Source organism: Crinia signifera, chromosome 5, assembly GCF_055691185.1.
Source record: "Crinia signifera chromosome 5, ASM5569118v1, whole genome shotgun sequence".
NCBI classification, from domain to species: Eukaryota; Metazoa; Chordata; class Amphibia; order Anura; family Myobatrachidae; genus Crinia; species Crinia signifera.
In genome coordinates, this window is record NC_139221.1 from 279027681 (window position 1) to 279046670 (window position 18990).

The following is an 18990-nucleotide window of genomic DNA, read 5'->3' on the forward strand; positions in this document are numbered from 1 at the left end:
TATCAGTAGAAGCAGGATCAAATTGATGTGTGTAGCTTTTAATTTAGCATAAAGTTTGCTGTTGCAGTTGAGTAAGGCTATGGATTGGTAGTTTCCTGGTTTGGGAAGCATTACTATTGTTGCTTCCAAAAACGTCCGTGGGAACATCACCAAGAGAAGCTATGGGGCCAGATTCTCTAAGCCAGCCAATCAGCTCCTACCTAACATTTTTCATGTGACATGGCAGGTAGGAGCTGATTGGCTGGCTGGTTATCACTATCCATTTTATCACTTTTGAAGCTTAGAGAATCTGGCCCATTGTCTTAAACAGCTCAGATAAGTATGGTGTTAAAGTTTCACCGAATGTTAAATAAAACTTGTAATGAATCTATCAGGATCGGAGGCTTTACCTCCATGACGTAAGAATTTAACAGCAGCCATAATCTCACATGGGGTCCAGGGTGCATTCAATTCTGACAGTTGATCTGAGGATAGAGTATGCAGATGGATTTTATTATGGAATGAGGAAATAGAAAAACTAGCATGCTGAAACGGGTGCTGGACGGGTTCCCGACAGTCGGGATCCCAACAGTCATTTACCCGACGTCGGGATCCCAACTGTCAAAATGCCGACAGCCGGGTTCCCGATGGACACCCGCTATTTTCCCTCGTGGGGGTCCACGACCCCCATAGAGGGAGAATAGAATAGGTGGCTCGCGTAGCGAGCCACCGTGCCCGCAAGGGGCTTTTTTGCGCTCGCCATGCTGTCTGACTCCGGGCAGTCGGGATCCCGATGTCGGGATAATGACTGTCGGGATCCCGACTGTCGGAGTCCCATACCACACCCGCTGAAACATGTCAGGGTCAAGGGAGAGGTTGTATAATTTTGAGTAGTACTCAGCAAATTGGTTTGCTATATCACGGGGGTTTATTATCTTGTCCTTGTTAAAATAATATATGTTTGATTCTATTTTTAGCCTCCTGAATCCTTAGATTACGGTTGAGCATTTTACCAAATAAATAGAATTTTTGACCAAGGTTATTTAGTGCAGATTGAGTCTGTGCCATAAATATTTTTTTGCAACTGGCTATGTGTTTGAGTGTTTTTTTTAACCCCTTCCCGACATTTGACGTATATATACGTCATGGCCGGGATGTACTTCCCGACACATGACGCATATATACGTCATGACTTTAAATTGTCCCCGCGTCTATAGACGCGGTGACAGTTTAAACATGTCTGCTGTCCCTGACAGCAGACATGTCCCTGCATGCCCAGGGGGGGCGGCGATGCCTCCCCCCCGTCGGCGATCGCTGTGATTGGCTGTTCAATGTGAACAGCCAGTCTCAGCGTTTTCCTGTGTTACCGGCGAATCAGACGCTCCGTAACACAGGTGTCAATGACCGTCGGGTGTGAGAGGGCATGAGGGGGTCACCGGTGATGACCACACCTCACCCCACCTGCCCCCAAGGCTGTGATTGGTCTGTCGGACCGACGGACCAATCACAGCCAAGGCGCGTCATTTAAACTAACGGTGACTGCGCTGCAGACGCCATTCCGGTCTGGAATTGCATGCAGAGCGGTCACCGGCCAATCTGTCGTGATATACTGACCTGATCCTTGCCTGATACTTACCTGATCACCGCTGGTAGCGTGCTGCCAGCAGCTGGATGCTTCCTGGATCTTGTGACTTCCTGTGTGCTGCTGCTGCAGTGTCATAGAGTCACAGATCGTGAGAGATAGTGACAGATAGTGACAGAGAGTGACAGAGAGTGATAGAGAGTGCTATATTTTGTGTCTGCTGCACCCCTTTTGTGCTGATCAGTATATCTGTGCTGATCAGCAACTTTTTTTTTTTTTTTTATATATATATACCTGTCAGTTGCACCAAAGGTTGTGCTGCCTGTGCAACTGACTGCTGCCCCCCTGCTGCCCCCCCTTTTGTGCTGATCAGTTTAAATTAATTTAGATCAGCAACTTTTTGGGGGTCCAGGGTTTTTTTTTTTATATATATACCCTGTCAGGTTGCACCCACAGTTGTGTGCCTGCTGCCCCTCACTGCTAATCAGTGTTGCATCACTGCATCACGGATCTGCAGTTTTTTTTTTTTTGGAGAGTGCAGTGGGGTTTTGTTTTTACACCCACGTTGCTTTTGTGGGTGTCCTGTGGCCGCTGATCAGTGACGTACATCACTGAACAGCATTTTTGGCACAGGGTTGATATAATTTTTTTTCTGCAGTTTTTTTAAATTGTTTTTTTTTTGGAGAGTGCTGTGGTTTATTACACCCACGTTGCTTTTGTGGGTGTCCTGTGGCCGCTGATCAGTGACGTACATCACTGAACAGAATTTTAGGCACAGGGTTGATATAATTTTTTTTCTGCAGTTTTTTTAAATTGTTTTTTTTTTGGAGAGTGCTGTGGTTTATTACACCCACGTTGCTTTTGTGGGTGTCCTGTGGCCGCTGATCAGTGATGTACATCACTGAACAGAATTTTAGGCACAGGGTTGATATAATTTTTTTTCTGCAGTTTTTTTAAATTGTTTTTTTTTTGGAGAGTGCTGTGGTTTATTTATTTTTTTATTGTTTTTACACCCACGTTGCTTTTGTGGGTGTCCTGTTGCCTTTGAGCGCTGTTCAGTGACGGACGTTACTGACCAACATCTGTGCTCAATTTTTGGCGCAGGACCTTTTTTTTTTTTTAACCCCTTCAATTTTTTTTTTTTTAATTGGGATCAAATTCCTGTATAAAGTATTTTTTTTTTCTGCACTACATACACACTACACACTACATACCCCCCGTGTTGAAATAAAGTTTGTACCCCCCCTACACTATACACGTGTTGAAACATTACACTTACAGAAACACAAAAATAAAAATGGCATCCCAAATGTCATCCCAGTCATCCAGAAGAATGTATTCAGCGGAGGAGGCATATGCCATGCTTGCCTCTGACTCTGACGCAGCCAATGATGCAAGCGGGGAATTTGAAGGATTCGTCTTAAGCTCCTCTTCCTCCTCTAGTGATGAGGGACCCCCTCAAAGACGCCCCCGTAGAGCAGCTGAGACCCCCCCAAACGATTGATCCCGTATGGACCCCACCACCAGACAATTTTGAGCCCCAGGTTCCTGAGTTTTTGGCCATCCCAGGAATCCAATTTGATTCAACAGGTCATCCAGATGGCACTGTATAACGCTTACGTGCTATTCCGTTCTACCAGCCAGAGGGGGACATTTATGCACTTTCAAGAGGAAGTCATAAAGGGCCTAATATTTGGGAACCAGCAGGCAGAGGGCCCCAGTACTTCTAGTACTGGCCCCCGTATTGTACCAGGGCAGCATTTTCCTAACGAAATCCCCTCCACTGCAAGAAAGGGCAGGACACAAAAAAGGTGCAAAGTTTGCTATAAAAAGGGAATAAGAAAGGATACTATTTTCCACTGTGAAACTTGCCCCGACAAACCCGGCCTATGTATAAAGGAGTGTTTTAAAATATACCACACATCTATGGATTATTAGGTTCATCATTTCACCGTGCTTCGGGGGTCTTGCTAATGCCACATAGCACCCACCATTCATTCCACCAGAATCTGTGCTGCAAAATCCAAATTGGGGCACAGATTTTGCTGTGTTTGTCTCCTTCATTCCTTGTGAAAATGAAAAATTTTGAGCCAGAACTGCATTTTTGTGTAAAAAATTTAATTTTTCATTTTCACTACCCAGTTGTACCACAATTGGTGAAACCCCTGGGGGTTTGAAATGTACACTATACCCCTAGATGAATTCCCTGAGGGGTGTAGTTTGCAAAATGGGGTCACTTGTGGGGGTTTCCACTGTATTGGTGCTTCGGGGGTCTTGCTAATGCGACATAGCACCCACCAACATTCCACCAGAATCTGAGCTGCAAAATCCAAAAATCACTCCGTCCCTTCTGAGTCCTGCCATGCACCCAAATGGTATTTTTTGGTCACATGTGAGGCATTGCCGTACTCGGGAGAAATTGGGGCACAGATTTTGGGGTGCTTTGTCTCCTTCATTCCTTGTGAAAATGAAAAATTTGGAGCCAGAACTGCATTTTTGTGTAAAAAAAATAATTTTTCATTTTCACTGCCCAGTTGTACCACAATTTGTGGGTGTCCTGTGGCCGCTGATCAGTGACGTACATCACTGAACAGCATTTTTGGCACAGGGTTGATATAATTTTTTTTTCTGCAGTTTTTTTAAATTGTTTTTTTTTTTGGAGAGTGCTGTGGTTTATTACACCCACGTTGCTTATGTGGGTGTCCTGTGGCCGCTGATCAGTGACGTACATCACTGAACAGAATTTTAGGCACAGGGTTGATATAATTTTTTTTCTGCAGTTTTTTTAAATTGTTTTTTTTTGGAGAGTGCTGTGGTTTATTTATTTTTTTATTGTTTTTACACCCACGTTGCTTTTGTGGGTGTCCTGTTGCCTTTGAGCGCTGTTCAGTGACGGACGTTACTGACCAACATCTGTGCTCAATTTTTGGCGCAGGACCTTTTTTTTTTTTTAACCCCTTCAATTTTTTTTTTTTTTATTGGGATCAAATTCCTGTATAAAGTATTTTTTTTTTCTGCACTACATACACACTACACACTACATACCCCCCGTGTTGAAATAAAGTTTGTACCCCCCCTACACTATACACGTGTTGAAACATTACACTTACAGAAACACAAAAATAAAAATGGCATCCCAAATGTCATCCCAGTCATCCAGAAGAATGTATTCAGCGGAGGAGGCATATGCCATGCTTGCCTCTGACTCTGACACAGCCAGTGATGCAAGCGGGGAATTTGAAGGATTCGTCTTAAGCTCCTCTTCCTCCTCTAGTGATGAGGGACCCCTCAAAGACGCCCCCGTTGAGCAGCTGAGACCCCCCCAAACGATTGATCCCGTATGGACCCCACCACCAGACAATTTTGAGCCCCATGTTCCTGAGTTTTTGGCCATCCCAGGAATCCAATTTGATTCAACAGGTTTTAGAGAAATTGACTTTTTCAAATTATTTTTCTCTGATGATTTTATAAATTTAATGGTGGACCAAAGTAATTTATATGCCCAGCAGTTTATTGCTCAAAACCCCACGTCATCATTTGCTAGGTGGACCCCTGTAGATGCAGTAGAGATGATGACGTTTTGGGGTCTGGTGTTACATATGGGCATAGTAAAAAAGCCAGAAATTAGGCAATATTGGAGTACAGATGTTCTGTACAGCACCCCATTTTACCGTATGGCCATGACTCGGACTCGTTTTGAGACAATCCTTAAATTTTTACATTACACCGATAATGCACAGTGCCCACCCAGAGATGATCCCACCTTTGACCGGCTATTCAAAGTCAGGCCGGTCATTGATCATTTCAGTGCCAAATTTGCAGAGATGTACATCCCTGAAAACTGTATTTGTATCGACGAGTCCCTTATACATTTTAAAGGAAGGGTTAAATTCCGCCAGTACCTTCCCAGTAAGAGGGCAAGGTATGGCATAAAAATGTATAAACTGTGTGAAAGCACCTCAGGGTACACCCACAGGTTTAGGGTATAAGAAGGGAAGGATTCAAGAATTGAACCGCCAGAATGCCCCCCCTCCCTCGTAGGTGTTAGTGGAAAAATTGTCTGGGATTTAGTGCACCCCTTCCTGGATAAAGGTTATCACCTCTATGTGGATAACTTTTACACTAGCATCCCCCTGTTTAAGGCCCTTGGTTCAAGAGGTACAGCAGCTTGCGGTACTGTGCGCAAGAACCAAAGAGGCCTACCAAAAACGCACATTGCCCAAGTACTGAGAAGGGGTGAAAGCAGGGCACAATCTACCGAAAATATGTTGTTGGTCAAATATAAGGACAAGAGGGATGTCCTTATACTGACAACAATTCATGGAGACAGTACCACCTCCATCCCTGTACGAGGTACCAGTACCCACACCTCAAAACCTAATTGTATCCTAGATTACAATAAGTACATGGGCGGAGTGGATCTTTCAGATCAGGTACTGAAGCCGTACAGTCCCCTGCGGAAAACAAAAATCTGGTACAAGAAGCTGGCCGTGTATATCATCCAGATGGCACTGTATAACGCTTACGTGCTATTCCGTTCTACCAGCCAGAGGGGGACATTTATGCACTTTCAAGAGGAAGTCATAAAGGGCCTAATATTTGGGAACCAGCAGGCAGAGGGCCCCAGTACTTCTAGTACTGGCCCCCGTATTGTACCAGGGCAGCATTTTCCTAACGAAATCCCCTCCACTGCAAGAAAGGGCAGGACACAAAAAAGGTGCAAAGTTTGCTATAAAAAGGGAATAAGAAAGGATACTATTTTCCACTGTGAAACTTGCCCCGACAAACCCGGCCTATGTATAAAGGAGTGTTTTAAAATATACCACACATCTATGGATTATTAGGTTCATCATTTCACCGTGCTTCGGGGGTCTTGCTAATGCCACATAGCACCCACCATTCATTTCACCAGAATCTGTGCTGCAAAATCCAAATTGGGGCACAGATTTTGCTGTGTTTGTCTCCTTCATTCCTTGTGAAAATGAAAAATTTTGAGCCAGAACTGCATTTTTGTGTAAAAAATTTAATTTTTCATTTTCACTGCCCAGTTGTACCACAATTGGTGAAACCCCTGGGGGTTTGAAATGTACACTATACCCCTAGATGAATTCCCTGAGGGGTGTAGTTTGCAAAATGGGGTCAATTGTGGGGGGTTTCCACTGTATTGGTGCTTCGGGGGTCTTGCTAATGCGACATAGCACCCACCAACATTCCACCAGAATTTGAGCTGCAAAATCCAAAAATCACTCCGTCCCTTCTGAGTCCTGCCATGCACCCAAATGGTATTTTTTGGTCACATGTGAGGCATTGCCGTACTCGGGAGAAATTGGGGCACAGATTTTGGGGTGCTTTGTCTCCTTCATTCCTTGTGAAAATGAAAAATTTGGAGCCAGAACTGCAATTTTGTGTAAAAAAAATAATTTTTCATTTTCACTGCCCAGTTGTACCACAATTGGTGAAACCCCTGGGGGTTTGAAATGTACACTATACCCCTAGATGAATTCCCTGAGGGGTGTAGTTTGCAAAATGGGGTCACTTGTGGGGGGGTTCCACTGTATTGGTGCTTCGGGGGTCTTGCTAATGCGACATAGCACCCACCAACATTCCACCAGAATCTGAGCTGCAAAATCCAAAAATCACTCCTTCCCTTCTGAGTCCTGCCATGCACCCAAATGGTATTTTTTGGTCACATGTGAGGCATTGCCGTACTCGGGAGAAATTGGGGCACAGATTTTGGGGTGCTTTGTCTCCTTCATTCCTTGTGAAAATGAAAAATTTGGAGCCAGAACTGCATTTTTGTGTAAAAAAATTAATTTTTAATTTTCACTGCCCAGTTGTACCACAATTGGTAAAACCCCTGGGGGTTTGAAATGTACACTATACCCCTAGATGAATTCCCTGAGGGGTGTAGTTTGCAAAATGGGGTCACCTGTGGGGGGGGTTCCTAACTTTTAGCATCTTATGGGGCCTAGAAACCTACATGGGGCCTAAAAAATAATCTCATAAAAAGGAGGCTCCAAAATCAAGTAGGTGCTCCTTCTATTATGAAGCCTGTGGTTTGGTCAACGTGCACACTAGGGCCACATATAGGATATTTATGAAAACAAAAGAATTGGGGGAATCAATTTTTAGTCACATTTCTCTAGTAAAATCTACTGTGTTCCTTAGAAAAATGTATTAAAATTGCAAATCTGCAAAAAAAATGAAATTTTGAAATTTCACCTACACTTTGTTTTAATTCCTGTGAAACACCTAAAGGGTTAACAAACTTCCAAAATGCTGTTTTGAATACTGTGAGGGGTGCAGTTTTTGAAATGGCATCATTTATGGGGGTGTCTCACATACAAGTCCCTCAAAGTCACATCAGAACTGAACTGGTCCCTAAAAAAATCAGTGTTTGAAATTTTCTTGAAAATTTGAGAATTTGCTATTCATATTTTAAGCCTCCTAGTGTCCAAAAAAATTAAAAGGACGTTGAAATAATGATGGAAACATAAAGTAGACATATGGTCTATGTTAGTTATTAACTATTTTGAGTGGTATGATTATTTGTCTCACAAGCAGAAAATTTAACATTTTGAAAATTGCTAAATTTTCCATTTTTTACGACATTTTGGTATTTTTCACAAAAAATCGACCCAAATTTACCACTAACTTGAAGTACAATGTGTCACGAGAAAACAATCTCAAAATCACTGGGATAAGTAAAAGCAAAAAAAAGTTATCCCCACTTAAGTGATACATGTCAGATTTGAAAAAAAGGGCTCTGTCAGGAAGGCAAAAACATGCTGCGTCAGGAAGGGGTTAAAGGGCCTTGAAAGGGGATTTTCAGAATGCTAATGAGGAGGCTGTAGGAGGAGGATGCTTCAGAGGGGTAGTCTTGGTAGATTTGTCAAGCTTAGGGTCCAGCACTAGTTTAGATATCACCAAAGGCTAATTACCCCATCATTGCCAAAGATCACATAGAAGACTCCTGAATTAAAAGTCATAGTTTACGTAAAAATGGTATTTGATTGGAATTAGGAGAGTACAAACAAACCACGGTTACCAGCTTATCATCTAATAGTCCCTTCAGAAATAAATACATTCCATTTGTGTCAGCTATTTGGGAATAGGACACAAAATTTACATAGTTACCAAATAAATGGCACTCCATTACATTTGAAAGGACCATTAGCGAAATATCCTCCTGGTTATATAGAGGAGTGGAAATGGGTTTCTAGCAAAGCCACCACATCAGCTTTTTGCGTATAGAAAACAATAAGGCTAGTCTGCGTTTATTGGGGGGAGTTCAGCCCTTTTACATTTAAAGATAGGACTTTAGGCATTATATAGCAATAGAAGAAGATTAAATAGTAAGAGAAATACATTGGAGCAATGAATATGCAAAATACTGTCATTGCAAACATTGCTTTAAATCTTGATGACAGGGTATGGGAAAAAAATTGAGTGGCGATCGTGAATAAGGTGTAAAAGGTATTGTAGGGGGGTAAGAAACCAAAATGTCTGGTATATTGGATCTGTATGACTACTGCAGGGAAAGGGACAGTTATGCAGTAGTATAGAAAATTCGGAAATGGTTTTATGTCGCCTAGCACCGCCACCCATATAAAACTAAAGTGTTATCAGACAAATCACATATAACATAAATGGTATCAACGAATATAAAAACTTTAAAAAAAAAGATAATAATGAACGTTGTATTAGTCAAAGTGTATGTTAGGAACTGGAGATGACTAATGTTGTCCTCTTACCCAAGCACTTCAACTTGGGTAAGAGGGCAACAAATCTAATATTAACATCCTATAATCTTAACTTGGTACTCTTTACCTAGAACGGCGCCCATCGCGGGCATCGCATGTACATCGCATGCCTCTATAATGGCATGCGATGCGACCGATGCGATGCCCGCGATTTTACATAGAAATACATGTTAAAATGTAAATCGCGTCGGTCGCATCGCATGAGGCCAAAAAATCGCATGCGATGCGACCGACGCGATTACCGCGATTTTACATAGAAAACAATGTTAAATGGCCCAATTGACCCGATTTTACATAGGGAACAATGTTAAATGGGCCACAGACCCCAAATAGCCACCCTGAAGTGAGAAATGGCCCCCCCAATTGTTAACACCACCCCACGATCAACGTGAACCCGAAGCGTGGCGAGCGCAGCGAGCCCACGAGGGGCGGCGGTACGCGTCCTCCGACCTTTTCATACCCCCACTATCCACGTCGGCGTGTAGTTGAGAATAGAAAGTGTGGCGAGCGCAGCGAGCCACCGAGCCTGAAGCGTGGCGAGCACAGCGAGCCCCGCGAGGGGACGCGGATACCTGTGAAGCCCGCGAGGGGACGCGGATACCTGTGAAGGTATCCGCGTGCGCTCGCCACGCTTCGGGTTTGGTGGCTCGCTGTGCTCGCCACACTTTCTATTCTCAACTCCACACCAACGTGGATAGTGGGGTATGAAAAGGTCGGAGGACGCGTACCGCCGCCCCTCGCGGGCTCGCCACGCTTCGGGTTGACGTTGATCGTGGGGTGGCGTTAACAATTGGGGGGGGGCATTTCACACTTCAGGGTGGCTATTTGGGGTCTGTGGGCCATTTAACATTGTTCCCTATGTAAAATCAGGTCAATTGGGCCATTTAACATTGTTTCCTATGTAAAATCGCAGTAATCACGTCGGTCGCATCGCATGCGATTTTTTGGTCGCATCGACGCAAATTTTTACCTTGCGATGCCCAAGATCCAAATCGTGGGCACCGTTCTAGGTAAAGAGTACACTTAACTTTAACTGGAAAGCAATACCTACACATACAGATGGAGTCCCCTGTCTTTCATTGCCGGTGCTCGCCAGAACGTGCACGCTGGCGAACGCTGGAGGAGAGGGACTCCATTAGACTGAGACATGCGAGCGTCTCACACGCACAAGCGTCCAAGTTAGTCAGCGGCTGAGCTGCGGGACCCTGCCCGTCTCTGCTTAAGGGAGACGGGCAGGGTTAAGGAGGGGGGGTGCATGGCGGCGGGGACCGATGGGGAGCTCCGTTGGATCAGGGCGCGCAAGCGTCTTATGCGCACGCGCCCCCTTCCGACGGCTGACAGTGCCTGGCGGCAGGCAGGGACTGGAGATTCTATCGCCAGCCCATGCAAGCATGAGCGGCGCTACATCTGTATGAACAGTGTTGTATATAGGATAGAAAGAAACTTCATCTTTTCGTGTAATTATTCCCACCATGATAATGAGAACATAATGGCCTGCATACCATCATTACCAATTGTATAGACATGAAGTGAAGAATGTTCTCCATTTCTTCTTGAATTTGACTATTCTTTCCAGGGAACCAATTTTTGTTTTCGGCGCTTGAGGTTGTTTTACTGTAATGTCCCAATCCAGAAGCAGTTTAATCCCAGTGTCCAGATAGGAGATGTTGTACGAGGAGTCCTCATATGAAATGATGAGCATCACAGGAAAGCCCCCACAATATTGGATCTCGTGAGCTCTGAGCGTGGTTGTAATAGGTGCAAAAGACCTACGTTTGAAAAATGTCGCTGCTGAGAAATCTTGAAAGACTTTTAAGCCTCCTAGGCTATCAGTGCTGCTGCTCAAAGAATACGTACTTTAGTGGTGAAAAAGTGAACACATAGCAAGATTTTTGGGAAAGTCTGATGATACTGTGCATGGTCTGGGGAGACGGTGGATACGGTCAGTGGAATTGATTTTTCATATAGGGACCAATGTGTTCATTTCTTTCGTGTGGAGGCCAATGTGTTTTCTGTGTGGGTGGTGTTGTGTCCTTGCAATTTTAAAATCTTGTTTGTTGTGCCGCAAATCGAAAAGGTTGAAAATCACTGATCTAGTGTGTACCCAGCTTAATGAAGGTAGAAACCACAACCAATGATTTCCCAGTGTATTGACTATGTGGAGTAGTAATACATGCTTGTCTAGATTTGAAAAAAACATTCCAGGGTCATTGTTCAAAGATTCCCTTGAACAAAAGCTAACAATATCGTTCAGCGCTGTCACATCCTGCCCCGCTCCATACATGCAGTCATCACCTACATAGCCAAAACTATGATCTCATTAACGATCCATGGGAGTATGCATCGTTAATGATACTGAGTGTACACACTAGACAATATTACAAGCTATATCGCTCAGAAGGGCAAAAATACGATATAATTTAAAATATTGCTTAGTGTGCACGAAGCTTTTAAATTTAATCTAAACATTGCAATTCTGTGCCTTAAGCAAACCTCCCAACTGTCCCGCTTTCTGTGGGAATGTCCTGTTTTTTTGGGACATTCCCACGTCCTGGGGCTGGCAGTGTCCCACGGTGGGGGGGTGGGGGGCAATTGGGAGTCCCCTCTGTCATCTGGTGCATAGATGCTGTGAGGCTGGGGGCTGGCCAGCAGCTTACAGAGCAGCTGGTCAGGCCCCCACAGCGGCAAAAATTGGGGCGTGGCCTTGCAGTAAAGACTGTTTTTAGGCCACGCCCCCTCACCACTAAGCCATGCCCCCTCATTTCAGGAATTCACCTGTCCCTCGCTCCTTATCTGAAAAGTTGGGAGGTGTGCCTTAAGTGTCTATTGCTTTGATTATTTAATACACTATTATTATTATTATTATTATTATTATTATTATTATTATTTCCTGCACATTTTTACTGAAAAATATCATAAGCATGTCCAAGAAAAACAAAACAAGCAAGTTCATATTATTTGATATTGAACCCCAGAATACTTTCAGAAATATGGCAGTTAGACAGATGTTTACCTTCCATGGCATTGGTCAGTACACTGACAGCACTAACCGCCCGCTGCCGCTGAAATGGCAGGTCCATGTATTCCACAGAGAGGCGATGAGGCATCAGCAGCTGCATCTTGCTCATTTCAAGGTCCGAGGGAGACATCTATTGAATAAAATAGCAAATTAAGTATCCATTGCTCCCGAAACACCAGCTAATAATTAAAAACAATAGTTAGCACATTGGCATTATTTTATTTCTATCTACTCTATATTGTTGGTGATGTATTTTTTGGACTCTCCTGATTTACACGCCACAAGCTGAAGTAAGAGTAGTGTCTAGTGTTTATGAAGAAGTCTCTCCCCACAAAATACAGGGTAAACTTCAGGTTCCTGTCAAAATGCGTAAGAATTTCCAAGAACTCAACTTCCACGTAAAAAATTCCAAACGTCACACAGCTTATCAGTCCACTCAAACCTGCGCGGAGAGCTTTCAAGTGTGATATAGAATTCAGGGGATACCAGGCTGGTTATTTCTAGGAATCAGATAACAGAAGCAATTGGAAAGACTGCTAGCATAGAACATAGACAAAGCCATTAAATGTCTTATTCACTTTTTAAAATACAATGAAAGTTAAATGAGACCTTTGATTTGTGAAAACGCTATTTGGAATAAAATAGAACACATTTTTAATTGATCAGATTTTAATACCATTACAAGATTGTGTTAACTACACAAGGCAGATGCATTCTCTTTGACAGCTATAAGTGCATTTATTATATATTATATATATATTTTGAATACTTTGGAGGTGATTCAGACCTGATTGCATAGCTGTACAGATGTGAATTCAGAGGTCCTCAGACTGCACATGCGTACGGATCGTAGCACGCATCCGTGAGGCCATCCTGTTATAAAATCCTGCAAGCCTGTGTTTGGGGGTGGTCTATAGGGTAGCTAGCCATACCCTATAGAAGCCTATGGACTTCTCTCCGCAGAGCTGTGTGAGGGATCCGTCACAGATCCCTTTCCAGATTGCCACACGGTCGGCGCCATCACTGCACATGTGCAAAGGAACTCCCAGGTCTCAGACCCGGAAGTCTAGCGCCGGAGCCGCATCGCAAAGGACAGTTCCTGCAAGCAGGGCAGCCATTAAGGGGGGTCTGCAGGGACTCCAGCCCCGGGCCAAGACAGAAAGGGGGCCCAGGACTGAAGACTATCAAGTAAAAATTGTCATTAACAAAATTCACATTTCCATTGAAGCAATGTTGAGTAGTGCGGCCATTGCTGCCGACACCGGAGAACTCAAAAGGCAACCACAGGTTCAAGAAGGTGAAAGGGGGCTCTGCCTATTTTGTCAGTCCTGGGCCCCACAATTTCTGATGGCAGCCCTGCCTGCAAGAGCTATACTTTGCGATAATAATATCATATGTTAGTGCATATGCGATTATTAAGAATGCGGTCACCCACATGCAGAGCCTTATGCCAGTGCCTTTTCACGAGAGTGCATATTTAGGCATACAGTACCATCAAAACTTACTATGGGAAGTGGCATCTTGTGTGAGCCTATGTTAGATTCACTACCCCCATTACTTCCCAGAAATGCCCATTATAATTGTCAGACTCTGTGCTGTGCAATCAGGGTGCATGCATGGTGCGACTCGGATGTATGCTTAGTACAGTGGTTCCCATGGCGCCCTAGAGCATCAAAATATTTTCACGGCACCCCCTAGGCCAAATGCTTCTTATCGAGAAATTCAGAAAAAAATATAAAATTGAGTGCATTGTGTTTATACGACACAGTTATGTGGTGAGGGACAGGATTTGCTTGTGTTTGTCCACATATATTATGATTGGCAGCCACTAGCACTGGTTTTGCCTGGTACATTGACCATAAATAATATGAATTGATCTTGGTCCACCAACCCTGCAAGTGTCCTGAGGCACCCCAGGGTGCCTAGGCACACAGTTTGGGAACCACTGGCTTAGTAAAAAAAAAACACTGGTTAACTGTGTGCATATTGGAAAAACAAAAGAAATACTGTAAACAAGAAAAATGTCCCAATAGGCTAGATGTACAGTACATAGCTGCTACCCAACTGCTGAGAGGGTTGTGACTTCTCTCACAGAAAATACACAAAGATGGTAGTGGGTGGTGCTGCTATGCCAATATACCAATAAAATGTCAAGTAGTATGTTGACTTTATTAAGAGAGCGCATATAAATGTATTTGAAACAAAACAATACAATCATAAAATACCAATGACACTCCTGGGAATGTGCTCAAAATCAATATAGAATCTGTCACCACATTCTCAAGGTCTCGCTGTGATGTATAGTGAGAATAGGGTATGTTGAATATGCCCTATTTGCAGTGCACTATACATCACAGGAAGACTTTGATATATGTGTGAGACTTTACTCCTCTTCTCGTGGTATTGTTGGCCAATTATAAATTGGAGTATTATCTATTTGAGGCTATTATCCAGCATGTGGCACAAATGGATGTTTATAGACGGCTAATACTAATTTTGAGATTTTGGTGAGAAATAGTTAGATAGATAGATAGATAGATAGATAGATAGATAGATAGATATGGAGTGCAGTTGTAAGATGGTGCCCTTGTGTTGATCTTTACAATAAGACCAATAAAGCCTTATAATGTTTTTCTAAAGCATATGAAATAAAGTAACTCAATTTCAAATGTTTATGAAAAAGTCTCTTATTTCTAACAATGGGGCAGATGTATTAAGCTTTAACAAGAGCTAAATGCAAGGGTGATAAGGAGAGTTAACTGTCCAGCCAATCACCTGCTGACTGCCATGTTACAGGCTGTGTTTGAAAAAAGTCAGTAAGGAGCTGATTGGCTGGACATTTATCTCTCCTTATCACCCTTATCATTTATTGTTGAGGCTTAATACATCTGCCCCAATGGTAGCAGTTTTTCGGATTGTTATGAAGTTCATTGAGAAACTTCAGATACTTGGAAATAGCAAACGAGAATACCCAATGCATTTTTCCCCTTCCCGGGACTTCATCAGGGGTTTGCGAATAACAAGAATTATTTTGGATAGCTTTCACAAGAAGAATGTATTCACAATAAGGTGGTTAATGGGTCCTTGCAAAATTGAGGTGCCTGAAGCACGGATTGAAGTTCAAAATAATTAACCTTATTTTCATATCAGGGAAAATGCAGATAATGTCTATTTTCTTCTTCTGCTATTGGTTGGTTGAATAGACCAACTGCGCGGGAAATAGTGTTCTTATGTGCAATGTCACTTCAAGTCTTTTAATTGGACAGTAAGTTAGTAAATGAGACCTCTCAATCTTCATATATGGCCATACCTTAATTAGGTTAAAAGAATAATATGAACAGCTTCATATGGTCTTAGTTGACCAGATGAACAGTTTTTGTAGATCCAGGAGATATTCCTGGTGAATTTTGCTGTCTTAGTCAAAATAGAAAAGCAATATATTTGATACAGTCAGAGATTGTTCATGAGGCGTTCTCACCTAGAGATGTGCTCTGGTCAACAGCTCTGCATGAATGAGCTCACCATCTAGAGATGTGCTCTGGTCAACAGCTCTGCATGAATGAGCTCACCATCTAGAGATGTGCTCTGGTCAACAGCTCTGCATGAATGAGCGTACCTTCTAGAGATGTGCTCTGGTCAACAGCGCTGCATGAATGAGCGCACCTTCTAGAGATGTGCTCTGGTCAACAGCTCTGCATGAATCAGCGTACCTTCTAGAGATGTGCTCTGGTCAACAGCTCTGTATGAATGAGCTCACCTTCTAGAGATGTGCTCTGGTCAACAGCTCTGCATGAATGAGCGCACCTTCTAGAGATGTGCTCTGGTCAACAGCTCTGCATGAATGAGCGCACCTTCTAGAGATGTGCTCTGGTCAACAGCTCCGCATGAGTGAGTACACCTTCTAGAGATGTGCTCTGGTCAACAGCTCTGCATGAATGAGCTCACCTTCTAGAGATCTGCTCTGGTCAACAGCTCTGCATGAATGAGCTCACCTTCTAGATATGTGCTCTGGTCAACAGCTCTGCATGAATGAGCTCACCTTGTAGAGATGTGCGCACCTTCAAGAAAAAAATGTATGAAAAGTCTGTACTGTGGGCCAAAGAAAGACGTATAGACAGGTTGAGTCACTTTGGGTGGCTAACCCGATACAAACGGGGCATACGCTCCCAATGGGGGGGGGGGGTATGGGCACATTTTGTGGGCATGCCGGTGGGTTCCCACAAAACAATTGAATCACTCCATTGTGTCCACTCGTATCCCCCTAAATGGTAAACTAGTGAGAGCAGAGCATTCTCCCGTTCTCTACATAACACTGCACAATGTAGTTATGTATTTATGTGAAGTATACTTGTGTAACATGTTTATTTTATTCTCCTTGTATGGCACTACAGAACCATTGTGGAACCTTACACACAAATGATAATAAAAATAAAGAGCCAACATATTACACAACAGTGTACAAATAAATATACTAATCAGATAATTATTATTCAGGCTGTTACAGGGGAGCATACAATCTAATTTCCTTAGAACAGGCACACAAAACAGATGCACAGACATTGCCAACTTAATCATCAGCCCATGTGATTACAGGCAAGGCAAGGCATAGGCTTTAATGCTATGAGACAGCAATGCTATGCACTGCATTACTATACCGCTCTCTGCCTACATGGAGCAAACTAGGACTGATGACGATCCTGTAGTTGCTTTCTCTGCTGAATTTTGGTAAGTTCTCCTGGACTCCCAGCAGCGTAGCCTCCAAGATGCCACCAGACTGGGTGATTTAGGCTTACGATGTGATGTGAACCCACATCATTATAGCAACAAGTATAGTATGGCTGAAGATGAAGGCGCTCTTAAGTGTGAAAAGGGTACTTATTTCCTAGCACGGCGCCCACGATCTAGATTGTATGTGTGGGGCTGATATCTCAAGCATCTCATGCATCTTATGTGTTTGTGCGGCATAAGATGCATGAGATGATGCAATCGACGAGAATTTTACATTGGAATCAATGTAAAAAGCCCCCAAAACCCCAATTTTAATTGCTAACCCCCCTCATGGGTGAAATGCCCCCCCCCCCATTGTTAACACCACCCCACTATTGACGCCAACCCGAAGCGTGGCGAGCGCAGCAAGCCCGCGAGGGGCGGCGGTACGCGTCCTCCAACCTTTTCATACCCCCACTATCCACGTCGGCGTGGAGTTGATTTTATATAGTGTGGCGAACGCAGCGAGCCACCGAGCCCGAAGCGTGGCGAGCGGACACGGAATACATGTGACGTAGTCCGTGTCCGCTCGCCACGCTTCGGGCTTGGTGGCTCGCTGTGCTCGCCACACTATATAACTCAACTCCACGCCGACGTGGATAGTGGGGGTATGAAAAGGTCGGAGGACTCGTACCGCCGCCCCTCGCGGGCTTGCTGCGCTCGCCACGCTTCGGGTTGGCGTTGATAGTGCTGGTGGCGTTAACAATGGTTATTGGGGGCTCACGACTTTTTATCTCATGGATCTCATGGATCTCATGCATCTTATGGATGCATAAGATCCATGAGATTAAAAAATCGGGTCCATCGCGTTGATTGTATGCCTTAAGTACCTTAAAATTAAGGCATACAATCAATGAGATGGGCGCCGTGCTAGGAAATAAGTACCGTGAAAAGACAAGCACACTCCACTCCACTACCCACTCACTAATTACCTCATGTCCGTAATATAACTGTTTTTTGCAAAATGATAGACTGCACCCTAATAAACAGTGGCTCCATTTACAAATTGTAATTGTGTACAGTAGGTGACAGACCCATAGTGCATTCGCTTTTTCTGCCTATAATTTAACAAATACTTCTTCTGCACATGTAGGACTCATGCTGCTTTCAGACCGCATTAACTGGCTTTGACCCTGTATTTGGAAACGTTTCCAAAAACGGGTCTGCCAGATAAAACCCCTTTCACACCGCAGCACTTAAACGGTATATTACCGTTTAAGTGCCGATTTTTTGACACTGGCAGACCCGTTTTTGGAAACTTTCCAAATACAGGGTCAAAGCCAGTGCAGCCTTCAGCCCTCCCCTCCGTGCAGCTCCCCCCCCCACCTCGCGTGTCGACCGAGAGCATGTCGACGCCCCCCGCGCATGTCGACGCCCCCCGCGCATGTCGACGCCCCCCGCGCGTGTCGACGCCCCCCCCCACCCCACCCCGCGTGTCGGCGCCCCCCCCCCCGTGTCGACTTACCCCGTGCAGGTACCTCCGTTGTGGACTGCAGCTCAGTATGCTCGGAAAGCACTTATGAAAAAAGTGTCTTCCAGAAAATGGCTGCCCCATAGGAAACCCTGTTTAAAAAAACTGTCTTCCGTATGGGGGGCAGCCATTTTCTGAAAGACACTTTTTTCATAAGTGCTTTCCGAGCATACTGAGCTGCAGTGCCTGGAACCACAACGGAGATACCTGCACGGGGTAAGTCGACACGGGGGGGGGGGGGGGGGGGGGGGGGGCGCCGACACGCGCGGGGGGGGTCGACACGCGGGGGGGCCGTCGACACGCGCGGGGGGCGTCGACACGCGCGCGGGGGGTGTCGACACGCGCGCGGGGGGGCTCCAGTGCTGTGAATACTTAATGAGCGCTCATTAAGTATTCACTGTGCTGAATT

The 18990-nt window shown here is 44.3% G+C and overlaps 1 protein-coding gene across 7 annotated transcripts in view; it reads right to left on the reverse strand.

Moving 5' to 3' along the window:
* The window catches only part of LOC146081108 (sodium channel protein type 5 subunit alpha-like), a 388187-nt gene that overhangs the window by 129325 nt on the left and 239872 nt on the right, over window positions 1-18990 (reverse strand). For all 7 annotated transcript variants that reach the window (XM_083189076.1, XM_083189080.1, XM_083189078.1 and 4 more), the window contains exon 13: window positions 12338-12473. In XM_083189076.1, coding sequence (XP_083045202.1) covers window positions 12338-12473 — 136 coding nt within the window. The remainder of the gene's footprint in view (window positions 1-12337; window positions 12474-18990) is intronic.